This window comes from Mustela putorius, unplaced genomic scaffold (genome assembly GCF_011764305.1).
Source record: "Mustela putorius furo isolate JIRA1106 unplaced genomic scaffold, ASM1176430v1.1 tig00003974_pilon_pilon_pilon, whole genome shotgun sequence".
Classification (NCBI taxonomy): Eukaryota; Metazoa; Chordata; class Mammalia; order Carnivora; family Mustelidae; genus Mustela; species Mustela putorius.
Genome location: NW_025422117.1, coordinates 988,483 through 1,012,205, shown reverse-complemented (window position 1 = coordinate 1,012,205; position 23,723 = coordinate 988,483). Strand labels below are relative to the sequence as shown.

General features: G+C 44.0%; 1 protein-coding gene across 2 annotated transcripts in view; it reads right to left on the bottom strand.

The window, feature by feature from the left end:
* Positions 1–1,267: 1,267 nt before the first annotated feature.
* ABCC4 (ATP binding cassette subfamily C member 4) overlaps positions 1,268–23,723 on the bottom strand; it is a 247,332-nt gene continuing 224,876 nt past the window's right edge. For both annotated transcript variants that reach the window (XM_045070905.1, XM_045070906.1), the window contains exons 29-31: positions 23,591–23,696; positions 14,630–14,764; positions 1,268–3,019 (exon numbers count right to left, since the gene is read on the bottom strand). In XM_045070905.1, the coding sequence (XP_044926840.1) occupies positions 2,912–3,019; positions 14,630–14,764; positions 23,591–23,696 (349 nt within the window). In that variant the 3' untranslated portion in view covers positions 1,268–2,911. The remainder of the gene's footprint in view (positions 3,020–14,629; positions 14,765–23,590; positions 23,697–23,723) is intronic.

The window sequence follows — 23,723 nt, the reverse complement described above, 5'->3', positions numbered from 1 at the left end:
CGATGTGGTGTAACTGCTTCCATTGGTGTGGAGTATTTTATCACATCGTGCATTTTCCTCCTGCTGGTGATGAGCTTTTGGATTATTTCCAGTTTGGGACTCCTAGGAATTATGTTTCTAGAAACATCTTCGAACTTTTGGAGCCCATGTATACATTTGGAGTAGAGTTAATGGATCACAAGGTGTGCAGCTTGAGTAAATGCCATCAAAGTGTTTTTCCAAAGTTGTTTATTCGATGTACTCTTTTTTACACACACAGCAGTGCATGAGAATTCCCATAGCCGCAGCGGTGCTTGATGGGTTTCCTTTTTTTAAAGATTTTATTTATTTATTTGACAGAGAGAGATCACAAGTAGGCAGGGAGCAGTGGTGGGGGGGCTGGGAAGCAGGCTCCCTGCTGAGCAGAGAGCCCGATGCGGGGCTCGATCCCAGGACCCTGAGACCATGACCTGAGCAAAGGCAGAGGTTTTAACCCACTGAGCCACCCAGGTGCCCCGATGGGTTGCTTTTTCATTGTAGCCTGCTAGCGGATGTCCAGTGCTAGCTGGACATGGCTTTAATTTGCATTTCCCTGGTCACTGATAAGAGTAAGACATTTCTAGCTATCAGTCACTCGGATATTCTCTTTTGCAAGGTACATTTTTGGGTCTCTAGTCCATTCCTCTAACTGGGCTTTCTGTGTTTTTCTTTTTCTTTTTTTTTCTTGTGTTTTTCTTAATGATCTCTTAGTTCTTTATGTTCTGTGGTCCTGGTTCTCAGATTTTAGTATCAGAAGCACCCAAAGGGTTTGTTAAGACACAGATTCCTGGTCCACACCACCAGTTTCTCATTCAGTAGATCTGGGAAGGGACACAAGAATTTGCATTTCTGACAAATTCCCAGGTGAGGCTGATGCTGTGGGTCCGGGGACCACCCTTTGAGAACCAACGTTCTACAGTGTTTTAGTGTAGCAGCAATAAATGCTTCCTGTTAGTTCAGGGCTAAGTCACCTTTCAAAAAAACAAAACAAAAACCTCAACAACTTAATACTTGTTCAAGCCTAGGGCAGAAGCTAATACTCTATCCCTTCCTGGAAGGGATGCAACCAGGCTGGTGTTTCAACCTGTCTGAAACCCACCTGGCTAAACTTAGAATATTTGATACATCTAGTTAGCCAAGAGAACCAGTTGATAATGAAGACATTTTTTGATCTCTGGAAAACTTGTTGGCTTTCAACAGCAAGGACATGAGTCAGTAATCCCTCTAAGAACAAAACACAGACCCCGGAAAGGAGATGAAAACTGTCATTTATTTCAAATGAATTTTGTTTCATTAGAAAAAAAATGCTATGACATTAAAACAGAAATAAAATAGATACTTTTTTTTTAAACTGCCTTTCACCTCTAGAGACCAAAAAAAGCGCATACACGTTTCCAGTATTTCCGCTGTGTTAACAAACCTCATTGTCATCATTGTTGTCCTTCAGTCTCCTGAAATACTACCCACGACTACAGAACGACTTACTGACTTGCTGAACTAGACGTTCACCTTATCATTTCTAAATACGAGGAGTCCAACAGCGACTGCACTCAGTGTATCTTGTGTAGTTTGCTGGGTGTGCTTTTTAAGGCTTGATGGTATGAAACATCTGTTTCTCTCTTTGAAGAGTGCCCAGATCTGCTGTATTGAGGGCGTATCGATGAATACAGGCAACTCGACGGTGGTCACGCCTTCACCTGGAGGTCACGAGCATCTACTTAGAACCGCAACCGTAAAACCTTTAGCAACCTGAACTCACGCACCGGAGCCACCATCCAGAAGAACGAAAAGACCCATGGTTCAAATAAAGTGCAGCAGGCCTGGAGAGTAGAGCAGTTTGCAGAGTCGCTCATCAGAAAGACCCAAACGAAGCACTAGTAGTGGTCCCAAGGAGAATAACCTGGGCAGCCCCTGGGTGCACCCCAAGAACACACTGCACAGTCATTGCCATCTTTGCCGAAGAGGTTTGGGCTTCCTCACCAAGTCAGGAAAGCCTGCGTGTGCAGAACAAGGATGGCAAGAAAGGCTAAATCAAAAAGGCTTTTAGTCAACAGACCGTTAGGGGGCAGTGAGCCAGAAATCCAGATAAGACAACTGCTCTGTGATCCAGAATTATAGCTAGTGGTTGGGTCTTTCCGGAAAATGTCACCACGCTGAGCCCTGGGGCAGAAGTGGTGCCCGTGGTGGAGGTGCGCACATCCAGAAGGTGACCGATGGTCACATGTGTGTCCTTCGTGATCAAGTCACCCATGGTGAAGAGGCATGATGTTCTCTTCCTTGTCTTTCAGCACGTGTCATTAAACACCGCCCTCCTGTGTGTCAAGCATATATCCTTTTTGGGAGGGGGTCACTCTAATGTCCCTTAAAGTGTATTTTCAGTTTGTCCTATTAGTTGTATCTGTACGATTTCAACCAGAGGCCTCTGGGGAGAAATAATGGATCCCCGTGAAGTTAAAGGAAGTGGCCAAACAAAACGGCAACTTCACACAGTCTTCAAGTAAATAGAATCCCTGATATCACTGGAAAGTAATATGTAATTTGGGAGGGCAGTAAAAAAAGAAAAAGAAAAGTCTGTGACAACTTTGTCTTATACCTAACAAAATGAGGTTTGGCTCTGACGTCTCTTTAAGGCACCAGACCTGGTTAACAGCTTTTACTGGTGTCCTGCACCTGTGATTTGGATAAGAAAAAAACAAACAAACTATAATATATAAATAAAAAAATAGTACATCATCCTGCTCGAGCTTGAAATCACCAAGTGAAGTCGGAGGAAAACTCCAAACATCTTGTATGTGTAAAATATTTTTTGCTAGTGTAAAAAGTACAATATATAGTTACACAGTGCAGAAACTATACAAAATGCCTTTGGAACAGACTTGATGTTGGGGTAGGATCACAGCGCTGTCTCAAAAATAGTGAAGGCTGAGGGCTGTCCATTGGAAGCATTCATAATCACGTGGTCTCTGTGAGTAATATCTGGGTAATTCCTTTTGAAATACTCCTAGAAAAAAAAGAAGAAGAAGAATGACAGGTGTAAAAAGAACATGTTTAAAAGTTTCCAAGTCCTCCTCCCCAAGGTGATGCATGTCTATGCCCACGTCTTCACGTGAAGGGCATCCCACTGCTGGTGGAGGTATAATTAAAAAACAAAAAAACAAAACAAAACAAAACACCAAAAACCAAAACAGGGACTTGTTCCCTTCAATGAAGGAAGCAGCCGATTAAACTCCTCAGCGGAGCTGGGCTTAATGCCAAACAACCTGTAGCTCCCCTTTTGCTTCTGATCATTCTGATTCACAGATACGTTTTATCACTACATTAAATTGATAAAGCAAAATCATTTTACTGACACAAAACCTGAAGATAAATTAAAAACAGGGTGACAAAGAGGCCGGGGAATCTAGTGTCGGTACGAGGGTTTCTCATTTTCACACATAAAATGAGCACAATAGATCTGGATGTTAATATCAGGTTGTAATCCCTATATTTTATAAACTCTGATTGACAAGCATTGAAACGCCGGCGTATACGTATGAAATATCCCGGCGTTTAATTTGCGCGGCAAAGCAGTTACCGGGCCCTATAGAAATGTGATCTGTGGATAGTGGGCGACAATAATGAAAAGAGAAGCAAGAGCTTTAACAATGACTCAACCAAGCAACTTCTCTAAAATGTAAGATGATACCAAATAATAGGACAGTTCTTTGCCAAGCCTTTGAGTTCTTGAATTCTACCAATTTCTAGCTGAACTAGAAGAGATACAGGTTTTCTGATAAATGTATAATCAGAACATAAAGGGAATGAAATGCTGTCAAGTTTCTCTGTTCCGCAATCATCAGTTTTTAGTAGCTGTATCCTATCTCAGTTCCTTGACAGGTGCGCATAACAAAATGGAATAATGTCAAGACTTGTGAGCGCTTATCTCAAAATGGGTTTGGGTGAAAAAGGACTTCAAATGTAATTTTTTTCCCCCCAAAGAAGAATGTGAAAAGTTTTGTCTGAGTCTTTAAAACAGAAAATGTACCATCTATCTGAAGGTTGACACGTGTTCTGATCTGGATCTCTTAGTCGCACGATCCTGGATCTATCTTACAAAACCAGGCTCCGAACACATTTGTGGGTGCTGTCAACAAAGTTATCATGGCAGATAATGGGCTGCCCATACAAAAAAGAAAATTGCTGGGACACCTACCTGCAGATTAAGTGTACTTTCTTTCTCTCTTGCTGCTTGCATACTTGCTACTCCAAAAATAACATTACCTTTGAAATATTATATATTAAAATGTCACTTAAGGAGAAAAAGAAGGACTTCAAGAATGTTTGGACCGCACTGGGTGAAATCGGAGGCTATTTCCATTATCATGCAAGTATTTCAAAATAACACTTTTGGGGTGGTGATTTTTTATCTTTTTTTGGCAAATGCAAAGCAGCTCATATTTTGTATGGTGATCTATGTCTGTACTCTGAAACAGCTATTTCTTGTTGAAACTCAAATCAGCCAATAAGAGAAAAATACACCCTCATTTTCTGCTATTTGACGGTCCTCTCCCAAGTAAGCCGATGCCTTTCCCCATAACCCGCTCAATGTCATTTAATGCGCAGAAAACGTCATTATTAGCAAGGCTTCGTTGAAACAGTCTTAGTCGCGTGGTCTGAAAAACCTGAAACTGAACCCTGAAAGCAGAGTTTCCCGCGTCGTTAAATCCTTGACTCGACCTTCATTTCCTCCTGTGCTGCTGTGTTTGGGAGCACACTCCGATGACAGTGGTGACAGGGAAAGATCCTCTGCCCCAGGTGGGCGATGGAGGCAGCTGGAGGAAGGGGCCCCCAGCCGCAGGCTGAGCCCGGGATGGGGAGACCCATGTCCACGGTCTCTCTCTGGGACTCCCTGCTGATCCTGGGAAAAAAAATTCGCTCCTGCCCTCTCCATAGGGGCTGCCTCACCTGCGAAGTGAGACAGCGACTTACCTCCCAGGGACTAATTACCGGCTACCAACGGCTGATGAAAGACACGCCACGGTTAAGTGGCAGGTGTGATGACGAGGCCGCTCTGAGTGGGGCCTCCCCAAACCCCACACCCCGGGTCCGTGGAGGAGAGCAGCAGCACCACACTTGAGTGAGGAAAACAAAACAGCTGGGACGCCTCCCGTTCGGGGAACAGAGTCACCGGGGAGGCAGAGAGGTGTGAAAAATGACACACGGTGCAGCCCTGACGCTGACTGCTGACTGCCCCGTTCTGTCTCAGTTTCTCCACTTGTCCGAAGGGGCAGTAACAATGCCAGCTCCAGAGAGTTGGGACGCATCAAGGCAGCGATGCCCTTAAGAGCTCGAAGGCAGGACAGGAGGACAGCAAGACCAGGGAGGACCGGGTTTCTCGTCCCTTCTCCACTCCTTCTCCTGGGTTTGGGTCATTACAGTCCCTCGGATGGAGGCTGAGACAAAGTGTGTCACTGAGTGTGTCACTCCCACGGGTCAATGAAGCAGGAACCTCGGAATCAGATCCCACTAAAAGCAACAGAGCGATAAAAGCTTCCCTGGGCGCGGACGAAGGCCAGCCACGGAGCTTTACTGCCGTCGCCTCCAGAAGGCTTCAGTTCAGCTCAGTTCTGGCTCCAGATCCTTCATTCATTCTCATGACACTGCCCAGGCCTGGCTCCAGGCCAGGAACTCTCCAACTCGTCTTTACACCAGGTCTAACTCCGGGGTATACGCTGGCAGGCGTGTCAGCAAGGTTCAAGAGTACTGGAGAGGGGCACCTGGGTGGCTCGGTGGGTTAAACCTCTGCCTTCGGCTCAGGTCATGATCCCAGGGTCCTGGGATCGAGTCCCGCATTGGGCTCCCTGCTGGGCGAGAAGCCTGCTTCCCCCTCTCTCTCTGCTGCTCCCCCTGCTTGTGCTCTCTCTCCTTCTCTCACTCTCTGTCAAATAAATAAATTCTTTAAGGAAAAAAAAAAAGTACTGGAGAGCCATAGAAGACCTCTTTCACCATGGAAGTGGACACCCCCTCCCCTTATCCTCTCAGAAATCACCCCAGGCAGCAAGGGTGCTGCCAGACGAGAAAGCAGCCCATCTCTGATGAACTCAGGAGTCCTCGGAAATCCCAAATGGCAAGATATCGGATGGGCTACCATATGCCGCTGGATCCTGTGGGGCTAGTTAAGCCAGAAGAGGGAGAGCTACGGAAGAGCTCGGCCATTGTGGGAAAGCACAGGTTTCCAACTAACTGGTGACTTCTAAGGCATGTCGGCGAGGAACCGACCAGAATCACCATCTCTGCCTGAAGCACGCACAGTGATGAAGCCCTCAGAGAAGAGAAATACAGAAATGCAAGTGACTGCCCATCTCTGCAGGCTAGGGAGGAGGACAGGCTAAGTGAACACGCATTTTCAATTTCTCTCTCTTACACACACACACACACACACACACACACACACTCACATTCTTTCTGTGGGTCATAAGGAGTTTCTATGTTAAGGAGAGAATTCCCCTTAGTCTGAGACAGTGCCCTAGTCAGCACTACCCTAAATATATGGTCCAGGAAAAACTCAATTCCAAGGTGAGTAGTCAGAATAACAACAACAACAAAAAATATATTAGTACACAATCTGTAAAATATACCCCAAAAAAGTGAGGAAAAGGAAGAAGATAAACATACGGCAAACAAACAAACAAACAAAAAAACAAAACCCAAAAAACAATAAACAGATGAAAATTATATAAAACAGACAATGCAATACATTCAAAGCAAACATAGAACAATCAACCTGAGGACAACAGAAGTTTGGGAGTTTGGAAATATGGCTCAGCAACACAAAATGATGAACCACGAGTTGCCTTGGGCCAGAAGTGAAGGGAAGGAGACTATAAAAGAATTACAGGGGGCTCCTGGGTGGCTCAGTGGGTTAAAGCCTCTGCCTTCAGCTCAGGTCATGATCCCAGGGTCCTGGGATCGAGCCCTGCATTGGGCTCTGTTCAGCCGGAAGCCTGCCTCCTCCTCTCTCTCTCTCCCTGTCTGCCTCTCTGCCTAATTGTGATCTCTGTCAAATAAAAAAATAAAATCTTAAAAAAAAAAATCACAGAAATGACAATGGTAGAGATGTAGCCCAAAGTGACTGAGCCATGGCTGGAAACAAACAGGATGAGACATGGAGGACAGGATTGAGAAAGCAAGCATAATTAGGAATTTATAAAGAATTAAAAGGATCAAGGAGAAAATAGCTTTATAACACAAAGGCCAGATAAAACACACACACGACAGATACTTAAAAAGAGGAAACTCCAACCAAAAGTAAAACAAACAAACCAAAAACAAAACAAATACTTCAAAGCTATCATTTAGGTAACCTCCAGAAATAAAAGACTTTGAGCTAGGGACCTGAAGAGTACAGAATACCCCAGGAAAAACTACGTGCCTTCATAATAAAGAAAGAGTCCTTCAGGCATCCAGGAAAGAAGATCGAGTTACTTCTAACTTGGCCTTGGACATCTCCCCATGAATAAACAATGTCGGGGCAAAATTTACAGCATACTAAGTGAAAGAAAGTGTGACTCAAGCATTTTATAACCAGAACATTTAAATTAGAGACGCAGCAAATACTTCATACACGTGGTAAAGTCACGGATTCTAACTCCAATGAGCCCTCCTTTAAGATGGTACAGAGCTCCGTTTTCCAATCCTTTTATTTTTACTGTCACCACAATTGTATGTACTTTCCATATTCACTGAAACTCAGTAGGAATCAACACCTATGCTGAAGGAACTTCCAAGAAGTATTTACTATTACACTGTTCTTCTCCCATTCCATTCTTTGGCATCTCATATTTTAAGACAAGCTAGTGATGACTGACTAAACAGATTTCACAGCCCCACGAATGGATCTCACAACCCCAAGTCTGAAAGACAAAATGCTAGAGGACAGACTTTAGCCAAGTAAGAGATGGAGAAAGTAGCATTTTAAACAAGTAAGTAAGTAAGTAAAATAAGGGGGTTTAAGTATTTTTTTAAAAGATTTTATTTGACAGAGAGTGACAAAGCGAGAAAGCTGACACAAGCAGAGGGAATGGGAGAAGGAGAAGTGGCCTTCCCGCTGAGCAGGGAGCCCGATGCGGGGCTCTATTCCAGAACCCTGAGATCATGACCAGCACTCAAGGCAGATGCTTAATGACTGAGCTGCCCATGCATCCAGGGCTTAAGTATTTTTAAAGATTTGAAGGTAAATAGTAGAATAGAAGGGAAGCTATTTAGACAACTAAAATCTGGTAGAGAGAGGGAAGAGATGTTGTCATTGTTCACAATGGGGAATCAATAATAATAAAGTGTTCCTAGAAGAAGTGTAAAGTACAGACATAAAACAATGAGCAAAGAAAAAAAAAAAACAGAGGTGCCTGGCTGGCTCAGTCAATTAGAGCCTGCAACTCCTGATCTCAGGATCACATATTCCAGCCCCAAGTTGGGTGGAGATTACTCAAAAATTAAACAAAAACAAAAACTAAAAAAGAAATACATACTAATTGAAAAGTTTTAAAAGAGAACACTAAAAGCTGAAAACCTAATATAAGATAAAATACACCTATAATCTCAATAAATGTAAATGGACTAAATTCATCTGTTAAAAAGGCAGGGGGCTAAGACTGAATCTCAGAGCTAAACTGAACCACATGCCATTTGCAGGAGATATATTTATAATCTGATACTAAAAGACAAAGACATATGAAAACATTGAAAACAAAGTGAAAAGCAATTCAACTGCAATTTTGAAACAGCCTGCATTCAGGGTCAGGTGCATTTCTAAGAAAGAAAAGCACTTTTAAATAGTAGAAAATATAGTTCATAGCAAAAACCCAGGTCATGAATATATGTAGACTAAAATATCATAGCATCAAAATTACCAAAAAATGGTGGTTAATTATCCAAATTACCAAAAAATAAGAAGAATTAAAAAGTGGAAACCTCTTTATGAGACTAACCTTATGTGACCTCCCTAAGTCACATCAAATGGACCAAATAAGGGCAGAGAAGATGTACCTAAACAATACAATCAACAAGGCAAATCTAATTAAAAGTTATCAAATGCTATACCTTAAACAGACAACAGCCCATCTTTTCATATGCCCAAAGAACATTCACCAAAATTGCCATACATTAGAACACAAAAAAGTGTTACAAAACACTGGTTTGGGGTGGAAACAGCACAGACAACTTTGTGATCACAAGGCAATGAATATCAATGTTGTTGGGTAAAACAGAAAACAGAAAAAAACAACCTCCCCATCACAAGGAAGTTTTAAAGACCTCTTTCTCAAATAATTCTTGGACCAAAGTGAAAACTAAAACCAAAATTGTAGATTTATATATAAAAACTTTTCTATGACAAAAGCACTATATTTCAGAGTAGCCAGAACAGTATTCAGAGAAAAGTTCACTGTCTTAAAATATCTGTATGAATGAGTAAGAAAGAATGAAAACAAATGCAGTCAAGAAACCACAACAGTATAAAGCACAGAAGGAAGGAATTAAAGGATATAAAAGCAGTAAGTGATGAATTGTAACACAAAATATAAGAATCAGTTAAGTAAATCTGTGAGTGTATTCTCTGGAGGAAAAAAAACAGAAAACAATTAACTTAATTAGAAGGAAAAATGGGGAGAAAGGAGCAGAGAAAGCATAAATACTAGGCAGCCATTAAAAAGAATGAGATAAAATGTGTAAGCCTGATGATTCACAGACCTGTACCCCTGGGGCAAATAATACATTGTATGTTAATAAAAATAAACAAATAAAAAGAATGAGATAACTACATGCATTTATATAATTGGAGAGAGTAAATGAAAAAGGAAAACATGGCAGTCACTGGTGCTTCAAACACAGAAAGGCTGGCTGTGCACAAGTTTGTGTTCACACAACCGGACGGTCCCAAGTGGTGCCAAAGGTCCCTCCTGAGGGCGGAGCCAAGTCACGACAGGTGAGGGCAGAGGACTTACATTTTATTTATAAACTAGAACAACTCTTTTTAAAAACAGCTAAGTTTCTGAATTTTGTGGCACTAGCTTGTATCATCTGTGGAAAAACAAAAACCCTATTATTAAAAATAAATTTTAACCATTAAAGAGTCCCTAAAGCTACCTAGAAGAATTTTGGGTACTTCTTCTGTTATTACAGAGAGATAAGGGTTCCATCAACAGCCTTGAAGAAACCAATCCTCCTCTGATCGTTGAGAGATAAGTCTCTTCTATTTGTAAAATGCTCTGTATTCTTCAAAGCAGGTAAGTATACACCATCTCATCTGGTCCTTGTAGTAAGAGCACGATGAGTGAGGCAGTACTGTAACCCCAGCACAGCAAATAAGGACCCCGAGAGGCTCAGGGATCTCAGAAGACATGCAGGACCATGGGGCTGCTGAGCATTTCTTCCATCTGTTCCAACTGGTCCAGGCTTATAGGGCGTAGGATATCAGGATTTCCTGACTTTGGGGCTGTATCTGGTGATTTCACAAATGGATAAAATGGCACCTGTTACACACTGGGAACAAAAAACTCCAAAAAACCTTAATTAGGTCTGTTTCACCATGGAAGAGAATGAATGATGGGCATTCACCCTTGGTTATGGGCTGAACTGTGTCCCCTCAAAATTTCTATGTTGAAATCTTAACCCCTCAATACGTCAGAATGGGACTGGTATGTGAACATAGGGTCAGTTAAGTTAAAATGAGGTCACATCGGTGGGTCCTAATCTATTCTGACTGGTACCCGTATGAGAGGTGGTTAGGACACAGATACACACAGAGGGAAGACCATGTCGCTAAGACAAAGGGAGAAGATGGCCACCTACAAGCCAATGAGAGATGTTTCAGAGACCAACCCTGAGACACCTTGTTTCAAAATTCCAGATTCCAGAACTGTGAGAAATACATTTCTGTTGCTTTAAGACACTAATGCACCTTTCAGCTTTATGTACCTAAAAAATACTTTCTCTACTATTTCATGGCTCATTTATGAGGGTCAATCAGAGAATGATTAAGCCTGCCTACACCAATATTTTCAGAAAAATATCTATATGTCAAGAAAACATGACTTGGAAGTCCCTTTTCCTAGATGCTGAGTTTTCTTGTCAAAGGAATGAACTCCAGTCTCTTAGGAGTGGAAGGCTTGTTGACTTACGCTAATCTGCCTGCTGTTATCATTCTCTGCGATGCACTGATATTCGATGCTCACACATTTTAAAAAGCTGACCATCTGACCACCTGTTCTAAGAAGACCAAGCATATGCAGAAGTAATGTCAAGAAGATACTCAAATGGGGTGAGAACTGGGGCATGTATGTCCTTACATCTCTCCAGAGACTGGATCTGAGCCAGTGGCAGTACTGAAATCCCACGGGGATGTTCTGCCTTTAGGAGAACCTGGCCTCACATTGGACACCTCATAAGAAAAGAAGCAGGGTTTTGAAACTTAACACATGGACCGGAGCAGCGCTCTGCCCCACCCAGCAATTCGCCCTCTGCTCTCCACTGACCAGCTCTGTGGCCCCAGGTGAGTCCTTGATCCATTCTCCTCATCCATGAACTGAGATTTGGGATAAGAAAGAACCGCCATGAGGATGAAATGAAATCATACATGTGAGAGCCGTGTAAGATAAATGATCAAGAAGGGCCCAAATAGGAGACTGCAAGCTGGTTCAGCCATTCTGGAAAACAGTATGGAGGTTCCTCAAAGGTGAGAATAGAGCTATCCTACGACCCAGCAATTGCTCTACTATGTATTTACCCCAAGGATACAAATGCAGTGATCCGAAGGGGCACATGCACCCAAATGTTCATAGTAGTGATGCCCACAATAGCCAATCGATGGAAAGAGTCCTGATGTCCATTGACAGCTGAGTAAATAAAGAAGATGTAGTGTGTGTGTGTGTGTGTGGTGTGTGTAATATTCCATTGTGTGTATGTATATATTATACATACACACAATGGAATATTACTCAGCCATCAAAAAGGGGGGGGAATCATGCCATTTGCAATGACATGCATGGAACTAGATCTCACTCATATGTGGAATTTGAGAAATGAAACAGAAGATCATAGAAGGGAGGGAAAAATAAAAACAAGACAAAATCAGAGAGGAAGGTAAACCGTAAGAGACTCTTAACCACAGGAAACAAACTGAGCTTTGCCGGAAGGGAGAACAGTAGGGGGATTGGGTAACTGGGTAATACACTATATGTTAATTAATTCAATTTAAATTTTAAAAATATAATAGAGCAAGAAATACACACAGAGAACTACCCAAATGTAACACCATTAATATTGTTAAATGAGGTGTATGATTACTGGACTAGGTACCACAAGATTTCTAACTCTGCTACCTATGAACATTTCTGTACGTACCTTACACTTGCACTAAAACATGTTAAAAGGACAGATTTCTACTTCTGTGTCTGCTACAAACTAGAGTTAACGTAAGTTAGGGCTATCTTCCTTATAAGGGGCCTTAGTTTCCTCATTTGTAAAGCGAGGGTGTTCAAATATATACTGTCTTATGTTATCTGGAACTATCTGTGATTTATTTCTCATTACTCAACGTCTTGATAATATACAGTGATAACACATTTTTAAGATGGAGGCTTTGACACGTAGGTGGGGACCCATCTGTTTGATGTGAACTGCCTGAGGTCAAAGAACAAAGGGGTTTGTGAGATTCCTGGCTGTTTCATGAGTAGATGATACAGGGGATCCCCAGTGACTGACTGACTGGGTATTAGGAGGGAAGGGCTCCCTGGGAGACACTAGATGAAAACACTCTGCATTTCAGGCATAAAAGCAACACAGGGCTCCAAGTGTAGCGTCTCTACCTTCACATACAATGTAGGTATTTATGAAAAGTTCAGGGTACAGATTTCCTTGTCCCTGACCCTCGGTTTGAACTCTGAATCTCCTAGTTATTCAGTCAGCTGTGTGAATTCAAGCAATGTCCTTCCCCTCTCGAAATCTCAGCCTCTTAAATCAGCACCGGGAAGAGACAAGCTCTAGCAGGCTACAGGGCATGGCATGTGACATCTAAGCCTCATCCTGCGGCTCCAGAGGCTCAGCACACAGACGGAAAATCTCTGCTCTTCTCAGTTCAGGGGTATATACCGGAGATGACTAAGGCACAACTCTGACACGTGAGTTCCCAGCACAGTACTGTGCACACATACATACATTTACTGAATAGTTTTTGAGGACGAAAGCAGAATTCAAAGGAATCCCTTACAAATAATGGAAGCACAGATCTTCGTTTCTAAGGACGGGTGAGATGAAGCAGGGACAGAAGAGAATTCAAGCTGTGTTTTAGATAAATCTCTTATACGCAAGTACTATTAAATCCTAGGACAGATTTCCTCCAGATACTTAAGATATTACACAAGTAATTTCTCCCCACAGTGAAAATCTGGGAAGTGCAAATAAATAAATAAATAAATAAAGTGAAAAGAAAAATGTATCCATAATTAAAATGCCCCAGATGAAGACTTCTGATGGGAAACCTCAGAAGACCGTCGGTTCCATGCATCTCAAATGGCAAGAACACCTGATTTTCCTTTCTTTCTTCTATGTTTCTATCAATCCAATTCCCACCTTGTATCAGAAAGTTACAAGTGATGCCAGACACTAGCTTAAGTCCCTGAAAGCAGCCCTCAGTTTTCCCATCACACCTGTACAATGAGAGCCTTCAATACTGTTATTAGAAAGATACCAGATAATCTGGATTTTGTTCACTTTTTCTCACCAAACACAGTGCTTGGTACTTTCACACCTATCAGCTCTATAAAAAGGCTTTGTAAACTTTCAAGCACCACTCAGACTACAGCATTAAGACAGTACAGATTCTTGATCATTCAAACGGCGAATTCATCCTCCACAAGGCAGAAGAAGCACAGGTTTTGGAACGAGGCCTGATTCTAAACAACCAAGAATCAGGGAGGAACCTGGGCAGGAAGTACCCATATCATGTAGTTTTCTTTACAAATCATGAAACAGAAAAGCCACCTACACATAGCTGGATTTTTCTAGAACTGGCTCTTTCTAGACTAGACCGAAAATATCCCATATTTCTTTTTCCCCAAACTCTTCCAAATATCCTGGACGTGCCTTGACCACATTTGCATGTCAGAGGTGGGCAGCCGCTAGATTGAAATGTAACTGGTCTGCAAAACACGGACATTCTGTGCCACAGGAGAATCTGTACCCCCCAGAATCGAACATGGGAAATCTTTAGAATCTGGTCTCTCTCTGCAGGTGGGCACAGAGGCCGGCGCACCTGAGCAACCCACAGTGTACAGAACAGGCCCACGTGCCCATGCACCCAAGCGCCCCCACGTGCCCGTGCACCTGAGCATCCCGAACTGCGGGCACAAGTAACCCTGCACACCTGTGGCTCCCCTCTCCCCCACCGATTCTGCCGATTCTCAGCAGACCTGACTTCAACCCGGGACATGTTGTTAAGACCCAGTCATGAAGCGTTGTCTCTGAAGGCTTATAATTGAAAAGGGCACAGGGTGCTTGTTACGGCACCCCTGGTGCCAGATTGCGAGGGTGAACGGCTGCGATGAACTTTAATTACCACTCCTTGCGGCGGGCTCACCTGTTTTGCTGTTTCGGTGAGGGCAGCAGCTTCTGCCTTGCCCAGCTGCTGTACCATCTTGTGAAACAGGCTTTCTTCATTCTGCAGCAAAACATAGGGTTCATCATACTCCTTCAGTCTTCCTGAATCCAAAACCTGTTAATCAGCAGAAAGAAACCCATTAGCGCACAATGTTTTGCAGTCACCTATTATAACTCAGACAATATTTCGGAAAGGGGCAGGCGAAGGAGAATAGGGAACATCCATTTGGGTGGTAGGCCTGGCTGGTGTTTAAATGGTTTGATAACCCTGTTTTACTAGGCAGACAAAGGCCTGGCCCGACCTTTTATTATTATAATGTTATAGGAAAGGAAGAAAATGAAAGTTTTAGACTGTGATTATGGGCACTCAGCAGTCCTGTGGCATTTTATATTCCGCCAAAGGCATTTTGGGTTGTTATTAGTTAGTGCATTTAGCTCTCAGACTCTGAGCTTTGAGGGCCATTTATACATACATTCAGACCTGGGAAATTTCTTGATTTAAGAAAATCAAAATCAATTTATCTACAAAGTAGGGTGATGTCATCCAGACCAGACGGAGGTGACCTGACGGCAGATTCACTGCCGAGCGGCCTTGACAGGATCTGAGCAGTATCTGGAAAAGAAGACAGTTCTTCTGGAATTTCTTTAGGGTCCTGGAATAGGGCAGCCGTAAGAGGGGACAAAATACCCCCATCAGCGAGAGTAAGGGGCATCTTGAAGTTGGCTTTCGTTGGAGCTTATTATTCTAGGAGCGAAAGACCGGCTCAAAGAGCTGCCACCTAAGCAGCTTTTAGCCTAATTGCTCCGCATAGAAGAAATCTCTAGAAATCCAATTTTCTCTCTGGATAAGACTAAAAAAGTAATTAAGAAACTGAGCTCCAAATTCCAGCGATCATGGCCCGCAGTCCACGGGGGCAACCCAATCTCAGTTACAGAAGATCTGAGTATTGTTTTCACAGTTATCTTCCCCGCTTCCTTTTCTCTCTTTCTTCCAAGGGCCGGCCTTTCAGCCACTTTACTGCTCATTAATATGTCCACTAATTGGAAACTGAAAGGGAGAGGAAGGGGCTCTTAACTCTCCATTTCTACTTATTAGTAGCTCTGGTTAATGGTCGGGGAGGGAAGAAAGAGGCTGAGACAATTGGCCCCAAATGATGTACCTAGGAAAACAGTCCTGATGCTAAGTGGTACTTCATCATTTCGGTGGTATTTAGAGTAAATTTATCTTAAGGGGATTCGGCAGGAACTCCAAGCAGGACGTGGGCTGTTTGTCCACATCTAGGGACTGCAGTTAATTCCATCCCGTGGTATTTAATCAGAAACATGTATTAAGTCTCATAAAGGGCATTTTCCTGTTAATCTTTTGTTTACTTCTGTGAATCACTGCTAAGGGCAGCTTTCTCAAAAGAGTTCAAGAATAATTGAATCTGTCACATCCACATAATAATTAAAATGTCCTATAATTTGGCATGCCAATTTAGATGCCCCGAATGTGTAATTTTACTTAAGCATAGCATTAGAGAGCATAACCACTCCTCCTGATGTTGAAGAAGAGAAAAAGCCATTGTAAAATACAGGTTTCTCTCGTGCTTGAAGACTAAGTAAATAAGTGAATCAAATTACTTCATACAATGAAGAACTTTATATTCTTGCAAAAGCAACGACTTAAAAAAAAAAAAAACGATTCAGACTTGGCAGAAAATGAGTTCTCCAACTATAAAGACTTCACCTAATTTTTAACGGAATGAAAGTATTACTGATATTTGTCCTTGTCCAACTTCCTACTCTATTCACATTTTTGAGTGAATAGTAAATTTTCCATTTCCTCCCATATTGTCTGAAAACACACAAATGCCACGGAGATGACTAGTTCCCAGACTTGACCAGTATCTGAAAAGGCAGAGCCAGAAAAAAAAATGCGTGCTTTCAAAAAAGCAACAGGATTAACAATATCAATTACCAAAAGGCTATTTGGGTCAAAATACTTTGAGCCTTATAAATAGTAAATATAAAAGCAATGTAACAAAGAATGACTACCTTAAGATGAAAAAAACCAAACAAACCCCAAAACCCATCCCATAACTAAAATAGTGATCTTTTGAATTTGAAAAGGATAAAAACAGCTGTGGATTGAACACTCATTGTATTACATGCTTTAGAGACATCATTGTTAAATCTCAAGATGGACAAGGTACTTAATTCCTTTCCTTGCGCTTCCTTCCTTCCATCCACCCACTTATCATTCCTTCCTTCTTACCTTCCACTCTCCCATCCATCATCCATCCATCCATCTACCCACCCAAGAAATACTGACACCCAATACCAAAAGCACTGTTCTAGGAACAGGGAATTCCAAGCTGAGCGAGACACATTGTGTCCAGAAACCCACAGGCAGAGATAAAGACTGAGGCGCTACTGTGTTGAGTCCTTTGGCTCAGGCTACAAAATCAAAAAGAGAGCGGAGGTGGGATTCAAACCCAGAATCCCTATTCTTTCCCAGAGAAAGACACTTGGATTATTTATTATCAGAAAGCAAAATAAGGGAGATGAGAATTTTAACATTCAATTTTCTAAGATACCATTCCTTATGGATAGTATCATAGATTAACTTTTTATAATTTAGGAAAATATGCCTATAAACGTAAACACTTCCCCCTGTCCGCTTTCCACTGCATTTTTATTATGCTCAGGGCTCAAATTATTTACTGTGTCCCTGGCAGATACTCACAGAAAAAGAAAACCAATTTTATGAAACTTTTAGGACGAATAAAGCGCAAGTAATACATGCCAAAAACACATTTGAGGAAAATAAGTAATCTTTCATTAATTCCTGAATTTATTCAGCAAACACCTCTTGCATACTTAACTGCATTCACGTCATTATGAGTTATGCTATGCGGGAGGCCAAAGATATATAAGTCACAACCCCTGATTTTCTGGAATCTATACTGAGAGAAAGAGAAAAAAGTCCTCAAATGTCAATAAAGGCAAGGAAAAAAAAAAAGCACAAGGGGGAGTTTGATAGCCAGAGTTTGACTTCTGGCCACGGGTTCTGAGGACAAGCTTCAAGATGGAGAAAGCGTGCGAAGCCGAGCCTGAAAGAAGGGCGGGGGGGCTTGGACATGCAGCAGTGGGGCTGGGGGGTGGAGAGGGGTCATTCCAGAGACAGAGAACATGGGTCGAGAGGTCTGGAGTTGAGCCTGTCAGCTCCTTAAGGGCAGGAGGCCATGGTTTCCCTTTCCACTGTTGCATCTCCACACCGCGGCGTTGTCCTTGGTATGTAGGACATGCAAGATACATGTGGACTCCGAGTGAAATACAAAGGAAACTAAATATGGGGCATGATGGCGTGACTGCCCAGTAGCGTAGCTGAGAGGACTCTGGGGTGTGGCTGGCACTGGGACTAAGGTGATGGGATCTGGGGATTGCAGGACCAGGGACAGAGACTCAGAGGGCCAGGTCCCTGAGGTTGCTGAGTGGGCAAGAGAGGCACCTGAGGAACAGACAGACCAGACCAGGGTTGAGGACGGAGGCTTGAAACTCTTTTATCTCACACACCGGAAAAGAGAAGCGAGAGAAGGGGCGGTCGGAGAGGAGGGAGCACTGGCAGAAACAAGAGTGTGGAGCCACCAAGACTCAGGTCTACAGAGCCCCCCTTGGGGATGCAGACGGAAAAAAGTCCAGGAACGCAATTGTACCCGCTTCGCCTTTCCATTTACTGGTTTGAGCAAAGATTCCAGGTCTTTCAGAGCAAGGAAACACAAAGCAGCTCCAGACTTTAAGTACAGAAAAACAGGTCAAATTTTGAGATTTTATTTTTAACATCTTTTATATCTGAAAGAAAGCCTCCTGTGATCACCCCAGGTGCCCCCAACCCTCCTATAGCCCGAGTTAAACCACAGCTCCGAGCGGGTGTGCGAGCAAATCCCACGGCACCAGCATTTTTCCAGGAACGCCAACCTCAAATCACTCGAGCTCTCTAGCAGGCGAAGGGAAACACTTTGTATTGGATGAGTCAGTCAGTTACATAAACTCAATGAAAATGTGCTTCTCAGGCCTGTGAATCCACAGATATTCCAGGTACCTGTCCTAGATATAAAAATTAAATGGACCCATTGCAAAATAATCTCACCATGTTTAAACGGAGGGATGCCATCAGCAACAGCGGGGTGGCTGCAGGGAGAGGTGGGGCCGGGGCGGGGGGTGGTGGGCAGTGCGGGTCAGGGTAGAAGAGAAACCTGACAACAGCAAAGAGATGCCCGGGACAGTTTTCAACATGGCAACGAGCAACTCAGGGAAATCCCACTTAGCAGCCAGCGGAGTGGGAAGGTCAGAGTCTCGGACCTCTGCGTTCAGTAGCCTGCACTGAAGAGGCAGAGGGATGGTAAGTTTCCCAGCCGTGGAAGCTGGGTCCCTCCCTGCTGAGACGGATGCCTGTGATCTCTGCGATAAGACACCGTGGGGAGTATTACTCAGAATCCTTTCTTCGGTCTTGAAATGGTCAACCACTGTCATCCGGGGAAGCGAAGGCCAGGTCACAGTGGGGGAGCTGCTCCCCCCTAATTCTCGCCATTGCTTGTAAGCACCCACCTCCTCCCCCCAAGGATTTCGTCTCCCAGATTGTGCTTTCGACCTTCCGAGTCATTATTTTTCTCTCTGAAAACCTGGATTCGAGTATTTAAGGAGCTGTTCTCTTCCGGAATGTTCTAACTGCGGCTGCATACGGAGGCTCCCTGAAGCGAAAGTTCCAGAAAGGTGAAAAACGGGATTTAATTTAAACTCCAGGTAGCTCTGCTGTGCTTCTGTGCTCTTCCAGGTGGGTATGTTACAACAGTGTCAGGATTGATTTCTCTGGGAAAAACTCTACTCCACAGGGGCAGGAGTTTAGGAAGAAAGGTAAAGACTGTAAGACCATAGCATGGCCTGTGAACGGAAGAGGAGGACTCCGGGCTTCTCAGCCCCGGCCATCGCTCTGCAGAACGCCCGGACTCCTGACAGTGAAGATGCTGAACCCAGACGGCAGGCAGCAGTGGTGGGCAGTGGACGCCTGCTTTGCTCCCGCTGCCGGGGGGAGTCCAGGGATGCTATCTGGACTTCGGGGACGCGGGGACCAGAGGAAAAAGCTGTCGCCCTGGCTGAAGAGAAGAAAGGTCACCAGTAACCAGCTAATCCTCCAGCAACAGGGAAGAAGCCGTCTTTAACGCAGAACCAGTGGTGAGTATTAGGAGAAAGAGGATTTCTAATTTGTCTGTCTTGCTCCACTGTTTTGTGGCAACTGAGCAATGAGGAAGATTAAATTAGCTGTCACGACGACTACATCATGTTTAATAAAGTTAAAATTGGAGAACATCTTTGTAAAATAGAATTGTAAGCCTAACACATTAATGGCGCTTAATGAACCAAAACTGGGCCAACACATAAACAAAGCTATTAATTAGGTCACAGTTGTTTCCCAACAAGTCTTTTGTTTGATTTACTGACAGTAAACAAAACAATATCCATATGTCTTTGTGCAGAAGTATTCACCAGTGCGACAAAATGTAATTATGACACCGCGAGTGCGCACAATTACACGACTTTACGATGACAGGGCTGTTGCTTATGCCCTTCCTTAGCATCCGTCACCTCCCCAGTCGCTCCCCGAGGCCGGCCACCCTCCACCCCTCTCCTGAGCAGCGGGCCTTGCGGCTGATGGACACGTCTTTATGCCCCTACAGCTTTCAGAATAACAGAACAGACCATCGCTTGCTTTTTAGAAAGGAAATGGGTATTTCTAAAGCTAGCAAGAAAAGAAGAATTGCTCCCCAAATCAAAGGTTCAAGAAAAGAACACGAATCATGGTGTTTCGCTGGACCGGAAGCCAATGGGATATCAGATGCTCTAGAATAAAACAGAAGGTTTCCACCTGGAGTGGACAGAGCACAGAGGACAGCTCCCCATCAAGGAAGCTAGGGAACGCATGCCAGAGGGATTCCCTGAGGTCCCCTCCGGCCGTTCCTGTCAAAGGAGTCAGCAGTCAAAACCAGCTCTGACCGCGATGGGAGCTAGTGGCCGAGTCACCTCTCCTGGTGGGAGCGGCAGCCCCATGGAAACAGACAGAGGCCACCATGGAAAATAAAGGCCTTCCAGGCACAGGCCACAGGCTCTAAAGAGAACCCTGCACTTCCCATCTCCAAACTGACTTGTCCCTCAGTCTCACCAACTCCCCGGGATCTCAGGCCCCTTCCCTCATGTTCCAGGCTCAACCAGTGGTCCTTTATCGGCCACCAACCCAGCCATCTCAGCAACCCAAGGCACCAGCAATGCCTTAACCTGAGCCGCCATCATCCAGTCCAAACTGAAAGGCAACTGACAGGTTACCTATGTGGTTTTAACTCCCTCTTTAAGGAATGAGGGAGAACAGAGTAAGGCCAGGCTGGAAAGGAAGGGAGGGACTGTAAATTACTTTGCAAAACCCTATGAAGGCTGTGGACAAAGACAATGACGGAGAGAGAAAAATCTGAGGTTCTCAAAATTTACCGGGAGATACTGGTAGGAGAGCATTCCACAAATGAGCACGTTTTGAGAATAGCAATAAAGCTGACTGGTTAAGGGGATACAGAAAAGTTCTCACCTGTGGGTCAGGCACTGATGGGTATGATTTAGGAACGACCAGCAAACAAATGTGCCAGGTTCTGTCCATTGCTGTTTCCCTAACTGATCACACATTCCAAGGCCACAATACTCCAAGGAAGTCTGAGTCTGAGGTGACACAAAGGAGCTGCTACCATCCCTGTCGTCAGACCAAACACCAAAACTAACTCTATAGGGTAGATTTAGGAGCAAGGGCTTTTTTTGGACGGGACCCCAAATGAACTGGAGATCAAGCCAGCTTCCTGCCTCCCCCAAGGCCTGACAAAGTGTGTCAGACAGGGAAACGTCACGGCATCACTCATTTATTGTGGAGGAAGGTCGCTTCCGGGGACAGCCTGTAACATACGATGCCGAGAGACGAGAACAACGTGACAGGAAACAAACAGAAATGACAGGTTATTTTTCCAGTTCCCATTCAAGAACACAAAACGGAGGACTAAGGATGCTTGATGCTAAATGTTTCCGGAATCTAAGAGTCACTGTCCCGCCATTGTGGACCACCACAGCTGGGGTGATCTGCTTCCTCCCGTGACATTCTAATCCAGACTGGCCACATTGCTTGAAAACCAAAGCATCCTTTTGGTTGGGAATACCCAACTCTTGTTGTTTGCCTCGTCAGAGCTCATTCCATACATGTCCGGGTCTGGGAGTGCCAAGGTTGAAGGCACTGCTTCACTGTGGAGAGTCTGGGGTGTTCTCAGTGCCCCCTTCCACCACCCCCATCCCGTCTGGTAATGCATAGGAAGCAGGCTGGGAGGCAATATTCCAGAAACTGCCCCCAAAAGTCTAAAGAGACAGCTCCATTTTCACCAGACATAAGGAAGCTTGGATATTACTAATTGTTTATTATGAATTATTAACCTACGTAGTCCAGACCATCAAAATCACTGGTTAACCCCATCTGTTTGCCTCTCACGCACTGTATAGGCCTTCTTTATCTATTTCCTTCCTCACCACTAATCAAAGAGTCACTGTAGTGTCTGGTGACAATGGGCAGAAAGTCAGCCTGTTGCCACAGGTGGAGAGGCAGCCTGAAAATAACTCGCATTCCTTGGAATCATTTGCATACAAAGGCTTTGCCTTTGAGGGATGACTTTCTTATCATCTTATAAAGCCACATTCTAGGATTTACTGAACCTGAGCAAGCAACAGAGGGAAAGGAGACAGAAGAAAAAAAGAGAGGAAGATAGAGACCAAAGGGAGGCCTCGAGGAAGGGAAAAAGGAAAGAAAAAGAAGGAAAGCCCGAATTACTAAGAAAGAAAAAGCCAGTCAAGGTCTAGAGACCAAAGCTTGGAGCTTCTCACGTGTGTGGTTGCCTGATCCACTGTGTGGCAGATTTGCTGGCTGGTCACCTAGCCTCTCGGGCCCAGATGTGCCTTTCTTCCTGCACTCTCGTGTGAGAGGCTGGGGCTGGGTTTCTGCAGACCCCAGGTCAGAGACCTTGGTCAGTGGGTGCGCTGTTGGGTTCCCCCGGCAAGGAGGACTGGGGGGCCCTGACGGTGGGACACGGAGCCAAAGGTCTCCCTGGCTTATGCCACCCTGCAGCATCGCCTGGGGACTGGTGCCAGCCCCCATCTTCCATGAGAACACACACTGAGAACGAGCTTCTTGGTGCACCTCACAGACGTGACCTGCCGCTGGGCAGTGGCTCTCCTTGGAGGTCTGAGCACAGGAGTCCTTAGGGACTCTCCTCTGAGTTCGTGGGTCCAGAAATCTGTCCTGAGGCTCAGTAGCTGCTTCCTAAAATTATTAACCCCGTGTTTCCCTTCCACGTTCTCAGCCATCCAATTCCTACGTTAAATCCCCTACATTAAATCCTTTCTGTTGAAATACATTGTGTTTCTGACCAGAGCCTCTCTTCTCAGACTCCCCTCTGATGCTACATCATGTGAACATCCCAACAGCCGAGAAATCCTGCAACTTACCCAAAAACCAACGGGCAGCCTAAATGAAGGCTAATTTTTTGATTAGGAGAATCCAAAATACTGAAACAACTGTGACACAGTGAAAATGACTGTTTTACCCGCTGTAAGAGGAGGCCAGATCTTGGATTTGAAGTATTTCCATGGCTGACCATCATACAGAAAAAGGACAATTCAAAAAACTTTTAATATGGAAATAAGAAATTATTATATAATTTTATATTCTGAAGGTACAGTTAAGTATTTAAGTTATTGTCAGGGATAAGCAGAAAAATGAATGCAAAACGAACTTATTGGAGGTTTCTATCAGGCTGTACACGGATGGTTAAGTTGAAAAACTGAACATTAATGGAAACACCTGGAATGCCACAGGTGAGAGTCTTACCATGATCTTGTCGCTGTCAATAATGGTGTTCAACCTGTGGGCAATGGTTAACACGGTGCACTGGGCAAATTTCTCACGGATTTTTTTTTGTATCAATTCGTCAGTTCTGGAACAAAAGGAATTGTATTTATTT